This window comes from Cherax quadricarinatus, chromosome 52 (assembly GCF_038502225.1).
Source record: "Cherax quadricarinatus isolate ZL_2023a chromosome 52, ASM3850222v1, whole genome shotgun sequence".
NCBI classification, from domain to species: domain Eukaryota; kingdom Metazoa; phylum Arthropoda; class Malacostraca; order Decapoda; family Parastacidae; genus Cherax; species Cherax quadricarinatus.
The window spans coordinates 26,049,869-26,071,065 of NC_091343.1; the positions used below are offsets into that span (position 1 = coordinate 26,049,869).

General features: G+C 48.5%; 1 protein-coding gene across 1 annotated transcript in view; it reads left to right on the forward strand.

Moving 5' to 3' along the window:
* Positions 1-14,136, forward strand: part of LOC138854202 (mucin-6-like) — a 74,846-nt gene extending 60,710 nt beyond the window's left edge. The window contains exon 5 of the mRNA XM_070095998.1: positions 12,250-14,136. Within this exon, the coding sequence (XP_069952099.1) occupies positions 12,250-13,998 (1,749 nt within the window). The 3' untranslated portion in view covers positions 13,999-14,136. The remainder of the gene's footprint in view (positions 1-12,249) is intronic.
* Positions 14,137-21,197: the final 7,061 nt, after the last annotated feature.

Sequence of the window (21,197 nt, forward strand, 5' to 3'; positions counted from 1 at the left end):
TTCTCCTAATTTCCTCACTCCGAATTTTTTGCATAATATTTACACCACACATTGCCCATAGACTAGACATCTCCACTGCCTTCAACCGCCTCCTCGCTGCTGCATTCACAACCAAAGCTTCACACCCATATAAGAGTGTTGGTACTACTATACTTTCATACATTCCCTTCTTTGCCTCTATAGATAACGCTTTTTGTCTCCACATATACCTCAACGGACCACTCACCTTTTTTCCTCGCCAATTCTATGATTAACCTCATTCTTCAAAAATGCATCCGCCGACACGTCAACTCCCAAGTATCTGAAAACATTCACTTCTTCCATACTTCTCCTCCCCAATTTGATATCCAATTCTTCTTTATCTAAATCATTTGATACCCTCATTTGATACTTAAATCATTTGATACCTTTTCTATGTTCACTTTCAACTTTCTACTTTTACACACTCTCCCAAACTCATCAACTAACCTTCTCAATTTTTCTTTAGAATCTCCCTTAAGCACAGTATCATCAGCAATTCCCATTTAGTATTTAATTCCCCATAATTTAATCCCACCCCTCTCTTGAACACCCTAGCCTTTACTTCTTTTACAACCCCATCTGTAAATATATTAAACAACCATGGTGACATTACACATCCCTGTCTAAGACCTACTTTTACTGGGAAGTAGTCTCCCTCTCTTCCACACACCCTAACCTGAGCCTCACTATCCTCATTAAAACTCTTTACAGCATTTAGTAAGTTACCACCTATTCCATATACTTGCAACATCTGCCACATTGCTCCCCTATCCACTCAATCATGTGCCTTTTCTAAATCCATAAATGAAAGAAAAACCTCTCTACCTTTATCTAAATACTGTTCACATATATGCTTCAATGTAAACACTTGATCTACACATCTCCTACCCACTCTGAAACCTCCTTTCTCATCCGCAATCCTACATTCTGTCATGTCTCTAATTCTTTCAATTATAACCCTGCCGTACACTTTTCCGGGTATGCTAAGTAAACTTATTACATTTTTTTACAATCTCTTCTGTCCCCATTCCTCTTATATAAAGGGACTATACATGCTCTCTGCCAATCCCTAGGTACCTTCCCCTCTTTCATACATTTATTAAACAAAAATACCAACCACTCCAGCACTATAACCCCCCACTCCCCCTGCTTTTAACATTTCTGTCACGATCCCGTCAGTTCCAGCTGCTTTACCCCCTTTCATTCTACGTAATGCCTCACGCACCTCCCCCACACTCACATCCTGTTCTTCTTCACTTCTAAAAGATGGTATTCCTCCCTGGCTAGTGCATGTAATTGCCGATTCCCTTCCTTCGTCGACATTTAAAAGTTCCTCAAAACATTCTCGCCATCCACCCAAAACCTCCATCCCATCTACTAGCTCCCCTACTCTGTTTTTTACTGACAAATCCATTTGTTCTCTAGGCTTTCTTAACTTGTTTAACTCACTCCAAAATTTTTTCTTATTTTAATTAAAATTTCTTGACAGTGCCTCTCCCACTCTATCATCTGCTCTCCTTTTGCACTCTCTCACCACTCTCTTCACCTTTCTTTTGCTCTACATATCATCTACTCTTCTTATAACACTTCTGCTTTGTAAAAACCTCTCATAAGCTAACTTTTACTCTTTTATTACACCCTTTATTTCATCATTCCACCAATCACTCCTCTTTCCTCCTGCACCCTCCCTCCTATAACCACAAACTTCTGTCTCGCATTCTAATACTGCATTTTTAAAACTATTCCAGCCCTCTTGAACCACCCCACTACTCATACTTACACCAGCCCACCTTTCTGCCAATAGTTGTTTACATTTCACCCGAACTTCCTCCTCCCTTAGTTTATACACTTTCAGCTGCCTCTTGCTTGTTGTTGCCATTTTCCTCTTGCCCCATCTACCTCTTACTCTAACTGTAGCTAAAACTAAATAATGATCCGTTATATCAGCTGCCCCTGGAGCCTGGAGCCTACTCATCAACCTTTTATCCACCAATACATAATCTTACAAACTACTTTCATTACGTGCTATATCATACCTTGTATATTTATTTATCCTCCCCAAGCATTCACTCAACATTTCCCAAAATCTTTCTCTCTCCTCTACACTTCTCTCTTCTCCAGATGCAAATACGCTTACTATAACCCACTTTTCACATCCAACTTTTATTTTACTCCACATAATCCTTGAATTAATACATTCATAGTCCCTATTTTTCTGCCATAGCTTATCCTTCAACATTATTGCAACTCCTTCTTTAGCTCTAACTCTATTTGAAACCCATCCATTTGAAATTCCTCTCCACTGAAACTCTCCCATCCCTTTCAGCTTTGTTTCACTTAAAGCCAGGACATCCAGCTTCTTCCCATTCTTAACATCCACAATCATCTCTTTCTTATCATTTGCACAACATCCATGCATATTCAGACTTCCCACTTTGACAATTTTCTTCTTATTATTTTTAGTAATTATTACAGGAAAAGCTGTTATTAGCCCATTGTTCCCGGCATTTTAGTTGACTTTTACAACACGCATGGCTTACGGAGGAAAGATTCTTATTTCACTTCCCAATGGATATAAAAGGAAAAGTAATAAGACCAAGAACTATTAAGATAAAATCAAAGAAAACTCAGATGAGTGTGTATAAATAAACATGTACATGTATGTGTAGTGTGACCTAAGTGTAAGTAGAAGCAGCAAGATGTACCTGTAATCTTGCATATTTATGAGACAGACAAAAGACACCAGCAATCCTACCATCATTACAGGCTTTCGTTTCACACTCACTTGGCAGGACGGTCTACCAACCTACTACACACACACACACACACACACACATTTTATTATCACACTGGCCGATTCCCACCAATAGGCAGGGTGGCCCGAAAAAGAAAAACTTTCACCATCATTCACTCCATCACTGTCTTGCCAGAAAGGTGCTTTACACTACAGTTTTTAAACTGCAACATTAACACCCCTCCTTCAGAGTGCAGGCACTGTACTTCCCATCTCCAGGACTCAAGTCCGGCCTGCCGGTTTCCCTGAATCCCTTCATAAATGTTACTTTGCTCACACTCCAACAGCACGTCAAGTATTAAAAACCATTTGTCTCCATTCACTCCTATCAAACACGCTCACGCATGCCTGCTGGAAGTCCAAGCCCCTCGCACACAAAACCTCCTTTACCCCCTCCCTCCAACCCTTCCTAGGCCGACCCCTACCCCGCCTTCCTTCCACTACAGACTGATACACTCTTGAAGTAATTCTGTTTCGCTCCATTCTCTCTACATGTCCGAACCACCTCAACAACCCTTCCTCAGCCCTCTGGACAACAGTTTTGGTAATCCCGCACCTCCTCCTAACTTCCAAACTACGAATTCTCTGCATTATATTCACACCACACATTGCCCTCAGACATGACATCTCCACTGCCTCCAGCCTTCTCCTCGCTGCAACATTCATCACCCACGCTTCACACCCATATAAGAGCGTTGGTAAAACTATACTCTCATACATTCCCCTCTTTGCCTCCAAGGACAAAGTTCTTTGTCTCCACAGACTCCTAAGTGCACCACTCACTCTTTTTCCCTCATCAATTCTATGATTCACCTCATCTTTCATAGACCCATCCGCTGACACGTCCACTCCCAAATATCTGAATACGTTCACCTCCTCCATACTCTCTCCCTCCAATCTGATATCCAATCTTTCATCACCTAATCTTTTTGTTATCCTCATAACCTTACTCTTTCCTGTATTCACCTTTAATTTTCTTCTTTTGCACACCCTACCAAATTCATCCACCAATCTCTGCAGCTTCTCTTCAGATTTCCGAGAAGCATCAAACATCAACTTCTGGGACAGGACAGACCCGCAACGTTACTCCACTGCCTGCCGCAAATAATATTCACCTAGTTTGAGTTGCATGGGGTCAATAGTACCTGTCTCTAGCTGGAATTGGGGATCACTCTCCTCGAGCTATCAAAATTAGAATAAGCAGCATTTACTGGCATTTAATAGACTTTAGAGGTAGCGGCATATAGGTGAAGCCTAGTGTATTTATTTTTGAACGTAATTTTAAACCATAAGACAGTACAGTGGGAACCAAGAGATCAGGGTACATATACAATACATATGTAGTACATACAGTGGGAAATAAGGACTGTTTACATAAACATATGTGCACACACTAGGTGAGGACAGCTCTGCTGTTAGCACTTGAATAGCTGTACACACACACACACACACACACACACACACACACACACACACACACACACACACACACACACACACACACACACACACACACACACACACACACACACAACACACAGACACACACACAAACACACATATACAGATTTTACACTGTCCTGTGAGTGCCCTATAACCCTTCTCTATCCCCCTCTCCCCCTCCCTCTCTCTCTCTCTCTCTCTCTCTCTCTCTCTCTCTCTCTCTCTCTCTCTCTCTCTCTCTCTCTCTCTCTCTCTCTCTCTCTCTCTCTCTCTCTTTCTATCTTTCCCCTATTTCTCCCCCTCTTCTCCTCCCCACTCTTTCTCTCTTCCTCTCTCTCTCCCTCTCCCTCTCTCTCTTCCTCTCTTCCTCTCTCTCTTCCTCTTCTTTTATCTCTCTCTCTATTCCCTTGTCACTCCCCCCTCTCTCTTACCTTTTCCCTCTCTCTCACTTTCTCCCCCTCCTTCTAGGCTCCCCCTCTCTCTCTCCCTATCTCTCACTCTCTCCCCCTTTTTCTTTTACTCTTTCTCTCTTTCACTTAAAAAAAAAAAAAAGGTTGGGACTCGCAGGAATCAGGGATCAGATGACAATGGTACTGGTAGGGAGGAATGGATGGAGGTACAGTGGAAAAGTGTAGAGCAAGAATGGGAGAGAAAATTAGGAGAGCTTTCTGAAAAAATGGAGAAAGAACTCTCTGTGAACTGGGAAAAGAGGTTGGAAAAGGAGACGAAGAATTGGGAGGCACAAGTCGAAACTGCAGTAGCCAGGGTAAAGATCCTAGAATTTGAGGTAAACAGGCTGAAGCAAGTCTCAGGGGCAGTGACCAGAGAAGACACACCATACGAAGATGAGAGGCTGAACAGGAAGGAAGGAGATATGAATTATCCTAAGGTCAAATCAGCCTGCAAAGAAGGGCCAGGGAGTGGAAGGGAAGAGCAGATGGGTGCAGATGGAGAGAGAGATAGATCGAATGCTGAGGCACAACTATGCTACCAAGAGCCACTGGAAAAATCAAGGGAGAAAATGACCACATACAGACAGGAACCAGAGTCACAAAGGGAGAGGCAATGGGAGAAGGAAAGGGCAAAATCAGTGATTATCCATGGGCTTCGGGAGAGAGAGGAAAGGACACACACTGAAAGACGGCAGGAAGAAAGAAAGGAGATTGAGAAAATCATCACGGAAATAGGGGGAGAAGACATGGATGAGATTGTAAATTTTCAGAGAATAGGGAGGTACTTGAAGGGGAGAGACCGGTCAAGCTGATTCTCAGGACAGAAACAGTGCAGAACAGGATCCTCCAAGAGAAACCACGGTTGAAAAGCTCGGAAGAGTACAAGAAGGTGTTCCTAGACAGAGACAGAACACAAACAGAGAGACAGCAGCTGAGGGAGAGGACAAAAAAGCGAAAGGAGCTAGGAAAGGAGACAAGGATGGAACCAGCAGAGGTCAGTCAGAGCAGAACAGAGCAGCAAGGGCAAGCACACACACAACTATCCTCAGAACCCCACAACCTATCACACCATCCCAACACACAATACAATCCATACCCACAGCTTCCACCCAACCCCCAACCATAGAATCCCACAGTATGCTACCAGGTCTCCCACCCCCACAGGCCCCCCAAACCACAGTGTTGGAAAGGAAACTGAAGGTATGGTACACAAACACTGATGGAATAACAAACAAGTGGGAGGAGTGGCACGAAAGAGTCAAAGAGGCATCACCAGACATCATAGCGATCACAGAAACCAAGCTTACAGGTATGATAACAGATGCCATCTTTCCAGCGGGATACCAGATCCTGAGAAAAGACAGAAGGAACAGGGGGGGTGGAGGAGTGGCATTGCTGATCAAACACCGATGGAATTTTGATGAGCTGGAGAGAGGAGACAGCGGAGAAGAAAGTGATTACATAGCGGGAACGCTTCACTCTGGTGGTCCCAAGGTGATAATTGCAGTGATGTATAACCCACCACAGAACAGCAGGAGGCCAAGGCAAGAGTATGACGAGAGCAATAGAGCGATGGTTGACACACTGGCTGCAGTGGCGAGAAGAGCTAATACATGCAGGGCAAAGCTCCTGATCATGGGCGACTTTAACCACAAAGAGATCGAATGGGAGAACTTGGAGCCACATGGGGGCCAAGATACATGGAGGGCTAAGATGATGGAGGTGGTACTGGAAAACTTCATGCACCAACACGTAAGGGACACTACAAGAGAGAGAGGAGAGGATGAACCAGCAAGACTGGACTTAGTATTCACCTTGAGTAGTGCATATATTGAGCACATCACATTTGAAAGACCCCTTGGGGCCAGCGATCATGTGGTTTTGAGCTTCGAATACATAGTAGAGCTACAAGTGGAGGGGGAAGCAGGAAGGCCAGGACAAATGAAACCAAACTACAGGAAAGGGGACTACACAGGAATGAGGAACTTCCTGAATGAGGTTCAGTGGGACAGAGAACTGGCAGGGAAGCCAGTTAATGAGATGATGGAATATGTAGCAACAATGTGCAAGGAGGCTGAGGAGAGGTTTGTACCCAAGGGTAACAGGAATAATGGAAAAGCCAGGATGAGCCCATGGTTCACCCAAAGATGCAAGGAGGCAAAAACCAAGTGTGCTAGGGAATGGAAGAAATATAGAAGGCAAAGGACCCATTAGAATAAGGAGAGCAGTCGTAGAGCCAGAAATGAATATGCACAGATAAGAAGGAGGCCCAACGTCAATATGAAAACGACATAGCAGCAAAAGCCAAATCTGACCCGAAGCTGTTATACAGCCACATCAGGAAGAAAACAACCTTCAAGGACCAGGTAATCAGGCTAAGGAAGGAAGGAGGAGAGACAACAACAAATGACCATGAAGTATGTGAGGAACTCAACAAGAGATTCAAAGAAGTGTTCACAGAGGAGACGTAAGGGGCTCCAGAAAGACGGAGAGGTGCGGTACACCACCATGTGCGGGACACAGTACACACAACCGAGGAAGAAGTGAAGAGGCTTCTGAGTGAGCTAGATACCTCAAAGGCAATGGGGCCAGATAACATCTCTCCATGGGTCCTGAGAGAGGGAGCAGAGGCACTATGTGTACCCGTAACAACAATATTCAATACATCTATCGAAACAGGGAGATTGCCTGAGGCATGGAAGACAACAAATGTGGTCCCAATCTTTAAAAAAGGAGACAGACATGAAGCACTAAACTACAGACCAGTGTCACTGACATGTATAGCATGCAAAATCATGGAAAAGATTGTCAGGAGAAGAATGGTGGAACATCTAGAAAGGAATGATCTCATCACCAGCAGCCAACATGGTTTCAGAGACGGGAAATCCTGTGTCACAAACCTACTGGAGTTCTATGACATGGTGACAGCAGTAAGACAAGAGAGAGAGAGGTGGGTGGATTGCATTTTCTTGGACTGCAAGAAGGCGTTTGACACAGTACCACACAAGAGATTAGTGCAAAAACTGGAGGACCAAGCAGGGATAACAGGGAAGGCACTGCAATGGATCAGGGAATACTTGTCAGGAAGACAGCAGCGAGTAATGGTACGTGGCGACCAGTCAGAGTGGGCACCTGTGACCAGCGGGGTCCCACAGGGGTCAGTCCTAGGACCAGTGCTGTTTCTGGTATTTGTGAACGACATGACGGAAGGAATAAACTCCGAGGTGTCCCTGTTTGCAGATGACGTGAAGTTGATGAGAAGAGTTCATTCTATCGAAGACCAGGCAGAAATACAAAGGGATCTGGACAGGCTGCAGACCTGGTCCAGCAACTGGCTCCTGGAGTTCAATCCCACCAAGTGCAAAGTCATGAGGATTGGGGGAGGGCAAAGAAGACCGCAGACGGAGTACAGTTTAGGGGGCCAGAGACTACAAACATCACTCAAGGAAAAAGATCTTGGGGTGAATATAACACCAGGCACATCTCCTGAAGCGCACATCAACCAAATAACTGCCGCAGCATATGGGCGCCAGGCAAACCTCAGAACAGCATTCCGACGTCTTAATAAGGAATCGTTCAGGACCCTGTACACCGTGTACGTTAGGCCCATATTGGAGTATGCGGCACCAGTTTGGAACCCACACCTAGCCAAGCATGTAAAGAAACTAGAGAAAGTGCAAAGGTTTGCAACAAGACTAGTCCCAGAGTTAAGAGGTATGTCCTATGAGGAGAGGTTAAGGGAAATCAACCTGACGACACTGGAGGACAGGAGAGATAGGGACAACATGATAAAGACTTACAAAATACTGAGAGGAATTGACAAGGTGGACAAAGACAGGATGTTCCAGAGACTGGACACAGCAACACGAGGACACAGTTGGAAGCTGAAGACACAGATGAATCAAAGGGATGTTAGGAAGTATTTCTTCAGCTACAGAGTAGTCAGGAAGTGGAATAGTTTGGGAAGCGATGTAGTGGAGGCAGGATCCATACATAGCTTTAAGCAGAGGTACGATAAAGCTCATGGTTCAGGGAGAGTGACCTAGTAGCGACCAGTCAAGAGGCGGGGCCAGGAGCTTGGACTCGACCCCTGCAACCTCAACTAGGTGAGTACAACTAGGTGAGGACACACACACACACGCACACACACACACACACACACACACATATATATATATATATATATATATATATATATAAAGTGTATGGTAGAGTTATAATTGAAAGAATTAAGAGTAAGACGGAGAATAGGATAGCAGATGAACAAGGAGGCTTTAGGAAAGGTAGGGGGTGTGTGGACCAGGTGTTTACAGTGAAACATATAAGTGAACAGTATTTAGATAAGGCTAAAGAGGTCTTTGTGGCATTTATGGATTTGGAAAAGGCGTATGACAGGGTGGATAGGGGGGCAATGTGGCAGATGTTGCAAGTGTATGGTGTAGGAGGTAGGTTACTGAAAGCAGTGAAGAGTTTTTACGAGGATAGTGAGGCTCAAGTTAGAGTATGTAGGAAAGAGGGAAATTTTTTCCCAGTAAAAGTAGGCCTTAGACAAGGATGTGTGATGTCACCGTGGTTGTTTAATATATTTATAGATGGGGTTGTAAGAGAAGTAAATGCGAGGGTCTTGGCAAGAGGCGTGGAGTTAAAAGATAAAGAATCACACACAAAGTGGGAGTTGTCACAGCTGCTCTTTGCTGATGACACTGTGCTCTTGGGAGATTCTGAAGAGAAGTTGCAGAGATTGGTGGATGAATTTGGTAGGGTGTGCAAAAGAAGAAAATTAAAGGTGAATACAGGAAAGAGTAAGGTTATGAGGATAACAAAAAGATTAGGTGATGAAAGATTGAATATCAGATTGGAGGGAGAGAGTATGGAGGAGGTGAACGTATTCAGATATTTGGGAGTGGACGTGTCAGCGGATGCGTCTATGAAAGATGAGGTGAATCATAGAATTGATGAGGGAAAAAGAGTGAGTGGTGCACTTAGGAGTCTGTGGAGACAAAGAACTTTGTCCTTGGAGGCAAAGAGGGGAATGTATGAGAGTATAGTTTTACCAACGCTCTTATATGGGTGTGAAGCGTGGGTGATGAATGTTGCAGCGAGGAGAAGGCTGGAGGCAGTGGAGATGTCATGTCTGAGGGCAATGTGTGGTGTGAATATAATGCAGAGAATTCGTAGTTTGGAAGTTAGGAGGAGGTGCGGGATTACCAAAACTGTTGTCCAGAGGGCTGAGGAAGGGTTGTTGAGGTGGTTCGGACATGTAGAGAGAATGGAGCGAAACAGAATGACTTCAAGAGTGTATCAGTCTGTAGTGGAAGGAAGGCGGGGTAGGGGTCGGCCTAGGAAGGGTTGGAGGGAGGGGGTAAAGGAGGTTTTGTGTGCGAGGGGTTTTGACTTCCAGCAGGCATGCGTGAGCGTGTTTGATAGGAGTGAATGGAGACAAATGGTTTTTAATACTTGACGTGCTGTTGGAGTGTGAGCAAAGTAACATTTATGAAGGGATTCAGGGAAACCGGCAGGCCGGACTTGAGTCCTGGAGATGGGAAGTACAGTGCCTGCACTCTGAAGGAGGGGTGTTAATGTTGCAGTTTAAAAACTGTAGTGTAAAGCACCCTTCTGGCAAGACAGTGATGGAGTGAATGATGGTGAAAGTTTTTCTTTTTCGGGCCACCCTGCCTTGGTGGGAATCGGCCGGTGTGATAATAAAAAAATATATATATATATATATATATATATATATATATATATATATATATATATATATATATATATATATATATATATGTATATATATATATATATATATATATATATATATATATATATATATATATATATATATATATATATATATATATATATATATATGTATATATATATATATATATATATATATATATATATATATATATATATATATATATATATATATATATATATATATATATATATATATATATATGTCGTGCCGAACGTGTCGTAAAAAAGCTTTGTCAATAACTATAGTCAGAAAGATAATCAGTTGGAGAAGTCGGTTGTAGAGTAAAGAAATTAGTCCACTGCGTACTTGTAAACATGATGCGTAGAAGAAGTGGGTGTCACGTAGGTCGTTTTTGGGTAGAATGAGAAAACATCGAAGAACCGTCATCAGTCAATGGTCCGGAACTTTTAGGCGTAGTATCGCGGGAGGTCCAACCCGAGGTAGATGGGTGATCTGAAAACCGTTCCACCATATTCGGGGAAGCTGGGTGCATAGTAAAAGGCGTGCAAGAAGAGGAGGCACTAGAAAGAATGGGCGGAGCCTCATCACTTGGAACGGGTGACGGTCACCAGCAGAAGGTACATGGGAACGGGAAGAGTCTGGAGAATGGTCCAGTAACGAAGCTGGGTCAGAACAAGACGTGGTAACAAAAAGGGCCCTGGCAGTAGGAGAGTTATCACGTGACAAAGGCTCCATGATGATGGAACTTTTCTTACTATTATTTTTAAGAAAATAAAAAGAAAGAAGGAAAGGAAAAAAACAAAGAGGGACAGCTACTAGAAGGCATGAAAGGGCTGTGAGTTCCACCTCTCCTCCTAGAGGACCTCGAGACGTAGAGCAGTGTAGATGCAGCGTAGAACCGGTGCCATACCCTACCGGTCACGCCAGTAAATCAGCGATCTGGGATAGCAACCCCACATCTACCGAGCCACCTCGGTGGACAAAAGAGAGGGCAGTCAGAAACCTGCCAAAAAGCATACCTCCGTCGGCTGTCATTTCCCAGAGCCGACGAGCAGCCTCTGGAGGTACACCCGTCACCTGCAGGACACCCCACCCACTTCTCGGAAATCCGGGAAAGAAGTAGGGCACTTCCAGATAATCCAGATTCCACGACAAACTACACCACACCCGAGGGACCTCATGGAGCGAGATGAACCCCGGCATATTTCCCCCCACCTAGAAACTATAATGCCAGAGGGGAGGACCCCAGAGGCTACAAACGGGATGGGAAAAAGGAAGTGTTAGGAGGGGGGAGGAAAGGGAAAAAGTGTGAATGGGGAGGATGCGATAGGGAGGGGAGGATTGGGGGTAATTAGGTTCGGTCTGAGGAAGGAGACCAAAGGGTCTAATTCCTTAGACCAAGAGCCTCTTTGCCGCATCAAGGAGCCCCCTTGAAGAGGTCACTATAAATAACGTATTACCACTTTGTGTGTGTGTGTGTGTGTGTGTGTGTGTGTGTGTGTGTGTGTGTGTGTGTGTGTGTGTGTTAGTTACAGTACAGGAGTGGCATATACTCTTGCTTTACTTAAATTTGTCATTCGATGAATTTTTATATTCCTTCATATACATGTTTCACCTCTTATTAAAACTAATTACTGCTTAAGCACAGTTAATCTGTGCTTCATATATTCTTGACAAGATGTTTTTCATGAAAGGAATGCGTATTTTATATTATGTGTATGAACAACATTTTGGCAGTAAAATTTCACTTTGTTTTATGAGTCTTGGAATTTGTTTATATAATGTGTATGAGGTATGTAATAAACATTTTTCCTCAGGCTGAGGTGGTTGGTGCTTCTAGCCCAGAGATGCAGGTACGGTCTGTACCATCACCAGCTTCCTGCAAAGTGGAATCATCTGAGAGGGCCAGTGGTCGTGTGCAGGAGTCTCACAGACCGGATGCTGCAGCACACACTAATCAAGTCCAATATCCTCAGTCATCCTACGTCTCTCGTGCTCCACGCTCGGAACAGTCTTCGGTATCTGTGCAACAACCTCCCTTAACTCATGTAGGATACTCACTGCAGTCTATCCACACCTTGGAACAACCTCACGCAACTCTTAGTGCTCATATTGGACATACTCCTCATCCAACCTGCACTACTCTTACCTCACATGTTCCTCACCCAACCCACACTACCCTTTCCTCACATGTTTCTCACCCAACCCACACTACTCTTCCCTCACATGTTCCTCAACCAACCCACACTACTCTTACCTCACATGTTCCTCACTCAACCCACACTACTCTTACCTCACATGTTTCTCATCCAACCCACACTACTCTTACCTCATATGTTCCTCAATCAACCCACACTACTCTTACCTCACATGTTCCTCACCAAACCCAGACTACTCATGTCTCCCACCCCTCTCAACTTACCAAAAGTATTCGTGTCTCACATCCTTCTCGGCCGGCTCACAGTGCTCTTACCTCACATCCTCCTCACGCTACCCAGAGTACTCTAGCTTCACATCCGCCTCATCCTTCCCAAGGAACTCATATCTCTTATGCTCCTCACTCAACTCACGCACACCATTCTGTTCATTTCTCAGATCTTTCTTACAAGACTCATGCTGGAAAAGTTCATTCACAACCTTTAACGTTTTCACAGTCTTCGCATTTTTACAGTTTCCCCACTTCATTATACGGTCAAGTACCTCAGTCAGCCCAACCAGTAGATCCGTCATCTTCCTGTGTTCATCAAACAGTGTTTTCTGACCAGGCTATCCATACCAGTCTCCCTGACCAATATACTTATGCGAGCCGTGCAGTCCACCATGTCCATACTTACCATTCTCCTCATAAAATAAGCCAACCACATACCCATTCGAGTCATGCAGTTTCAGCGCCGTCAGCATGTTCAAGTAATACAGTAGAGTCAGTCTCCTCTACACAGGATACACACACGGTATATACTCCGCAATATATTCGTCATGTTCATGATGTGTCCCCCGTGCAGACAGCACGTGGTGTTCCATCACTCCAGATTAGAAAACGAGTACACCAAAGTCATTCAGCTCAGCCTGACCATTCTGTGATCGTTTCTCATCCTGGTCGTTCAGCTCAATGTACCCAGCACCTCCATCACAGTCTCACAACTGGTAGTACCTGTCATGACCATGGAAGTTACTCGGTTACCTCTGGACAGCCCTCACACGATACACAAAGCACCCAGCATACCCCGCCGACAAAACCAGCACACTCCTCATGCTTAGTCCAGCCTTCCCACCCTACTGTTTGGAGACATTCTTGGACCGAAGGAGAAGCAAAAGAACAGCGAGTCTGGACGAGACCTGATAGGGGTAGCATGCCAAGGTTTGAGTATGAAGAAATGGTAGTGTCTGAACATACCTATGAAGGGGAGAGTATACGTAGACATGAATGGGAAGGACAGGCAGAAGGAAGGTCAGAAGATGGTCTGACACGAGGAGAACTTGCATCGTTGTTGAAACGTCTTGAACATCGCACTCCATCAGAACAATCTTTGCTTGTTGCAGAGAGGGATGAAGATACATTAATATAAAATACACAAGCTAAACAATACCCCGATCTTTAATTGATCATAATAAAATAATGGGTTAGGATCTGTTATACCTAAAGTTATGTAGTAACCCTAGAACAGGTTCTGCATAAATGGTTACTTAAACTTTATGCTGCATGTGTGTTGTGGCTACTTTGTGGTCATTCTATGTGACAGAAATACACTGCAGTTAATTTAGCGTTTCAGTAATTTTTTTTATTATGGAGTGAAGTTGTGATGCACTTAAACCCATTCATTCATTCATTAAAGATTTGCCGGTACTTCCGGCCCGGGTCTTCTCCAGATGGTGACCCGGCGGTGGCCCCCGGGGCGGGGGTGTCGATCGTCTTCTTCATTCTTCTATCTTCTCTCTTGGGCCCTCCGGTTGGAGGGTAACTTCTTCTTCTATCTTGCACTGACTCCCCAAGTGGGGAGTGTCTTCTTTCTTTCTCGTCGGCAGGCATCGCAAGGTCAAGGGTCTTCAGGCACTTGTAGCCCCGTCAAATGTTGGTAGTGTGGCATTGGTTCTAGGTGATTCAGACTTTTACCTAGAAAGCGGTACAGGCTCCATTTGATTTTTTTTTTTTTTTTTTTTTATTTTTTTTTTTTTTTTTTTTTTTTTTTTTTTTTTTTTTTTTTTTTTTTTTTTTTAAAGCGGGGGGGGGGAGAGGAGGTAGGGGAGTGAAAGAGGGAAGAGTAGGAGAGGTGATAGATGGAGCGTAGTGGCGACTCGTAGTTGTATGTGGCGGCGTCATCGAGGTGGTGGGTGGGCAGCCAGGATGGGGATGAGAGTTCCCAGGTCTTGGGTGGCTAGGTACACCAACCGGGCTGCGGTGTCTTCTCGGTTCGGGTCCCCAGGCGCCATTGGGAAGTGCCTTCGTCGGAGTGACACCGTCGCTGGACAGTCGAGGAGGTAGTGCACTAGTGGACCTGGGACCATCTGGTTGCAATGGCAGCAGCGCTCCTCTCGCACGCGGTCAATGAGTCTTCTGGCAGTAGGGTAGCCAAGTCGCAGCCGGTGGACCCCAACCTGCAACTTCCTGTCTAGCCTCCGCATTCTCGGCGGGGGCTCCCCACGGGTCGCCCTGTCATACCAGATCCGGCTCCGCGATGTGCCTGGCCCTGGTAGCGGGCGCCTGGCTGCATCAGCTGCCCACAGATCCACCTGCCTTCGGCTGATAGCAATGGTGGTCACTGGCTGGGCCTCAAGGGTTGCCGACTTCGCCGCTCGATCTGCCGCATCATTCCCAGCGAGGTCGATGTGGCTCGGTATCCAGTTGATTGTTGCTTGCTGTCCCTGCTCCTTAAGTGTCTGCAGGTCCTTCCTGATGGCAGTAATTAGCCGGATGTTGTCCCTGGGCTCCCTGTGCATGACGGCCTGGATCGCCGCTCTGGAGTCCACATGAATGACTGGGGGTCGCCGATGATCCAGGAGTGCGTGTTGCAGGGCCCTCTGGATGGCATGGAGTTCTGCCTGGAGAATTGTGCAGTGATCTTGGAGACGCCATCCAGCCGTCAGAGTGGCATGGTGCACCCCGGCACCTGTGCGACAAGCCTCTGGATCCCGGGAGCCATCGGTGTAATATACGGCACACCCAGGGTGCTCTGCTGCTGCAATACTCACTGCAGCCCATTGCTGCAGCACGTGTTGTGGACAGTGACGCTTGCCAACTGGGAGGTCTTGGATGTGGATCACAACTGCTTCTGGTGCCCAGGGCGGGAGTACAGAGTACCCCGCCACAGGCCGGTCACAGCCCTTGTCGACTATAAGCGCCATGGGGAGGAGTTTGCTTGCTACATCAGCCGCTGACCACACCCACAGCCGGCCAGGAGACTCCCTGAGGTCTCCCTGTTGCCGTTCAAGGAGGTGTTGCAGCAGACCCTCTCCACCGGGGAGTTGTACGTACTTGGCCACCCTCCTGGCTGCCACAAGGGCGATTCTGTCGCGTAGCGGCTGCAATTGAGCCTCATGATTCAGGGGCACAGTGTTCGTCCACCTCGGCGCCCCCAACATGATCCGAGCTGCAGTATTTTGGACGACGTTGAGTCTTCGAAGGTGCGTTGGGCGGGCATGGACAAGGGTAAGTGCCCCATAGTCGATGAGAGAGCGCACCGCCTGCACATAGAATAATCGGAGAATGTCACGGCTGGCCCCTGACCTAGGGCTGGCGAGGGCCCGCATGGCGGTGACCCGTTGCATGGTCCGCTCTCTGACGTACTCCGCCTGATTCCGAAAGGAGAGCCGATTGTCGATGTGCACTCCCAGGTACAGGTAGCTACTGACCCAGTCGAGATTGACTCCTGACATCTGCAGTCTCCCCTCCGGCACATTGGCATGCAGGATCATGGCCTTGGATTTTTCTGCTGAGACCTTGAGGCCGAGACGACGGCAGGCGGTGGAGAGGAGGTTAAGGTCACGTTGGGCTCTATGCATCAAACCACATCTCTCGGTGATGATGAGGGCAAGATCATCAGCGTAGCTGAGCAGCTGGGTGCCTAAAGAGAATGGCAGCTGCACCAGCTCATGCATCAGGACATTGAAGAGAGCGGGGCTGAGGACCCCTCCCTGCGGGGTGCCGTTTTCAAGGGGCCTGAGGGTGGACACTTGTCCCTGGAAACGCACTCGTGCACACCTGCCCTGCAGGTATGAAGAGATCCAGGCAAGGAGCCTTCCCTTCACGCCCCTGCCTGCTAGGAGGTCAAGGATGGCTGGTGCACTGGCAAGCTCAAAGGCTTTCTCGAGGTCCAGGAAGACAACAATTTTGGGTCTCTTGTTTGACCCAATGCCTGCAAGGAGGGTGGTGATGCTCTCTGCTGTGCCCACTCCTCGTGTGAAGCCGTATATGTGACGGTGTTCCGGGCCAAGCTTCCACCGTAGTCGCTCAAGGATCATCCTCTCAGCCGTCTTGGACAGACAGCTGGTGAGAGAGATGGGCCTCATGCTTTCCGGGTCCCTGGGCTTGGGGATGGGCAGGACGATGGCCTCCTTCCACGCAGTGGGGAGTTGTCCAGCCCTCCAGGAGCAGTTGATGACCTCCAAGAGTGCATCATGTCCAGAGGGGCCCGCCCTTGCGATCATACTGTAGGTGATGCCATCCTGGCCGGGGGTGGTGTCGTGTGATGTCCTGAGGGCTGCCTTCAGCTCCCGGTCGCTGAAGTCTACATCGGTGTCGTCGTGTTCGCAGCATGCAGCCTGTAGCCTGGCAGTCCTGTCTGGGAGGAGGACAGCCTGGAGGTTCTGCACATCTTGTGGCAGGCGTGCTGTTGCTGCCCTGGAAGTGAAGAGGTCGACCAGCCTCTCTGCTTCACCAGCCGGGTCATGGTGAGCAAGCGCTGTTCCTCTGCGTTTTCCGGTAGCTATACCTATTTTCGCCCAGATCTCAGACAGGGTAGTGGCATGGCCGAAGGAGGCACACCATTCGAACCACTTTGCCAGGCGGACTCTGTGGGAGATGTGGCGAGCGTGCCGCACCACCTCTCTCAGTAGCCGAAGGGTGTCAGCAGTAGGGTTGCGTCTGTGGAGCCTGCGGGCACAGTTGACACGGTGGTTCTGCTCCTTGACTGTCTCGTCGTAGAACCACCAGTCCCGCTTGATGGTACCTCCAGCCTTGGTAAGTGGGATGGCCACCTCAGCCGCATGGGTGACGGCAGCTTGGAGGTTCTGGGCAGCCGCATCAGGTTTGTCAGAGAGGGAGGTCGTCTCCCACCATTGCTGTATGACATCCTGGAAGCACTGCCAGTCCGCCTTCTTGAAATTCCACCGTGGAGGCGGTGTGTATGGGATGTGCTGGGTGAGCGCCAGCGTGGTGACGATCGCGAAGTGGTCGCTGGTGAGAAGTGGGTGGAGTTCCCACCTCACTCCAGGCTGCAGTCTCCGAGAGAGGAGAGTGACATCCAGTCGGTTGCCGCCGTGGTGTGTCGGCTCCCCATTGTTGAGGAGGACGACGTCAGGAACATCATCGAGCACAGCCGCCAAGTGCCTGCCCGTCTCATTGGTATGGGAGACAGAGTGGAGAAGCTCATGATGGGCGTTGATGTCCCCCGCCACGAGCACGCCCTCGAGGCGAGATATGGACAGAGCTGCAACCTCCGAGAGGTCGAGAGTAAACCGTGCGCTCCGGTACACATTGTAAATAGTCAGTGGTCCAGATGGCAGTTGCAGCGTGACAGCTTGCACCTCCACCCCTTCACCGCAGTTGATAGGGTCAGTGACGATCGAGTGGGGGATGCAATTCCGCACATAGATTGCGGTGCCCCTGGCGGGGGGCCCACCACGCTGCAGGTATGCAGAGAACCCAGGGATGCGTGGCTGTGGGGCGGGTGGGGGCTTGACAAGGGTTTCTTGGAACAGAAACACATCTATCTCATCCCGGACTGCCGCCTGGATAGCTAGGTGGAGTTTCTGCCTCAGACCACAGATGTTCCACTGGAGAATTTTTAGGGACTGCCGGGCGACCCGTCGGACTCCATCTCCTCCTGTTCGGCCATGGTCCTCCGGAACATCCGTGCGTGTTCTACCATTTCCTCGGGCGTGAAGACCTGGGTGAGGTGATCTTTCAGGGCTGCTGAGTCGACCCTCTCCAGGAGAGCCATGCTGTACACGGTAGTCAGGAGCTCCTTGCAGACCTGCCTGTCCTTCATTGATGGGAGTAGCATGGATAGCACCTCTACCACAAGCTTGATTACGGTGACAATGTGAACCTGCGAGGTGCCCTCCCTCTGGGGGGACAGGGCTTCCTTGGCTGCGGCCTGAGGTTGTTGGCCCACTCCCGTGATTGTTGCTACTGCTGACCCGCAGGTCGCGCAGGTCTCCATGGTTCTCTGTGCCATCTGACTGGGTGCCGCGGCCTGTTTCCTGCTGCACTCGGGTGGGGACTGACTCGGACGGGAAGTCCCTTGCTGGTGTCCTGTCTGGTGTTGAGTAGCCGCAGCTCCTTGAGCAGCGTCCCTGAGCCGGGCTTGTTGTGTTCCTTTGTTCCATTTCTGCTGAGGCTTCGAGACTTGCCCATGCCGTTGTTCCCCTTGCGGTGCAACTGGTCTCCTCTGTTGCTCCCCCAGTGCTGGGAACTCTCTGCTGTAGGGTGTGGCCGCCGCAGAGGGGCCTGTACTGGCTGCCGCGATTGGCCGGTGATGATAGTTCCATGGGTTGGGGCGTGGAGAGGGGGCATTGGTCGATGTCCCCACCTGTTGCTGTTGGGTGTTTACCGAGTTGGGCTGGGCTGTCGCCACAGGGGCCATCCGCTGTCGCACCTGTTGCCACCGCTGTACCATGACAGGACAGCCCTGGTTCCATGCGTGGTGTTTCTTGCCGCAGTTGGCGCACTTGGGTTCGGGGCGTGGGGTCTCGGGGGCGGGCTGCTTGAGCAATGCAATGCAATCCTTGGAGTCGTGCTGCTTGCTGCAGACTCCACACTTCTTCACATGTTGGCAGGTAGCCGCGATATGGTTGAAACCCTGGCAGTTGTAGCATTGTAGTGGGCCCTCTACATATGGCCGAATCTTGAACCGCCCCCACACCCCCAGTGCGATGTGGGATGGTAGGGGCCCTCGGTGGTGGATCAACATATTCCGTGTTGGAATCTTGTTGGTCCCGGTGGTCAGCCTCTCTGCCTTGACAATGTTGGTTGCATCGAGGAATCGCTCTGCTGGTATGGGTACAGGGACGTGGAGCACAACCCCCTTGTGCATCTTTTCTTGAGCCAGGAGCTCCCTTATCCTCGGATTCTCTGCAGCCATTGCCTTCAGTCGATCGTATGTGTCCTTGTCGCGCGGCTTCGCCACGATCTCTCCCCTGAGTGTGATGTCGCAGCTGAGCTTGATGGAAGGCATGGTCGCCTCCAGGTTCTTCACCATGTCGTAGTGAGGGATAATGAACTTGTTGAAGGCCACAGTTGGTTGCCTTGCAGCACGGTTCTGAGGTCTTGAGCGCCCCTGTTCCATCTCGTTCTCCTCTGTTGCCTGTGAGGCTTCGTCTGGGTTGGTTGTTCCTGGTGCCATCTGCTGAGGAGGAGGGTCCTGGGTCACTTCCATGGTCCCCATATGTTGGGGGGTGTCCACCTGCTGGGCCGGGCTTGGGTTGGCCTCGGCTGTCCTCATCGTCCCCTGGCCATCTGGGGAAGCAGCTGGGATCAGCTGAGGCGCTTCTGTGGCATCGCCCCTTCAATGCAGGTTGTCCTTGGGTTTCTTCGCTGGCCCTTCCACTTCCTCCACGTCGCCCTGACAGTCGTCGTCGCATGATGACATGGGCCGTTTGCCTCTTGGTTCCTGAGATGACATGGCCGTACAGCCACCCCAACGAGGCTCGTAGCTGTGTGCCACAGTTCCCAAGACCTATTAACAACGCAGCTGGGTTCACAGTGGTTCACAAGCGAGTATCACGTCACTCACTGGTATCGTATTGTGAAGACCTAGGTTACAAATGGATATTTTCCCAGAGCACTGAGTACACACATATGACTCACAATTGCACGAATGGCGAGGGCAATCAGGTGCTATGCGTAAACTAACAGCACCAGGCACCTGGCGAGCTGTACCAGTGCACGAAGCACACTGGCTGGTCAGCGCCACGCCACAGCACACGTACGAATCACACGAATGCACGACAGATTCGCAATTGTGCGTAAACTAACACAAAACTCACTGCAGAATGTCTTGAAAGAAAAGCACTTAGTCACGAACGTTCCCGTGCGTAGCGATGGCGCGGCGCAGCACGCACGAACGCCCACGAATTATGTTGCCACGGTAGCACACGTATGACTGGCGTGGCTGTGCGTAAACTAACACAGAACACGCCAGACTCACTGCAGAATGTCTTGAAAGAACAGGACTTAATCACGAAAGTTCCCGTGCGTAACAGTGGCGCGGCGCAGCACGCACGAACGCCCACGAAAGCACACGAATTATGTTGCCACGGTAGCACACGTATGACTGGCGTGGCTGTGCGTAAACTAACACAGAACACGCCAGACTCACTGCAGAATGTCTTGAAAGAAAAGCACTTAGTCACGAAATTTCCTGTGAGAAACCATGCGTAAACTAACATGGACCTCACAGGGAACATCCCAGCATTCGTGCGTGCTCCCACGAATGCGTGGTCCACGCACGAAGGCGCGAACCGTGCGTAAACTAACACAGGTCGGCGAGAAGGAGTCACTCTGAACACTGAGCGATCCACTCTGAACACTCCAAAACCTCCGTATCGC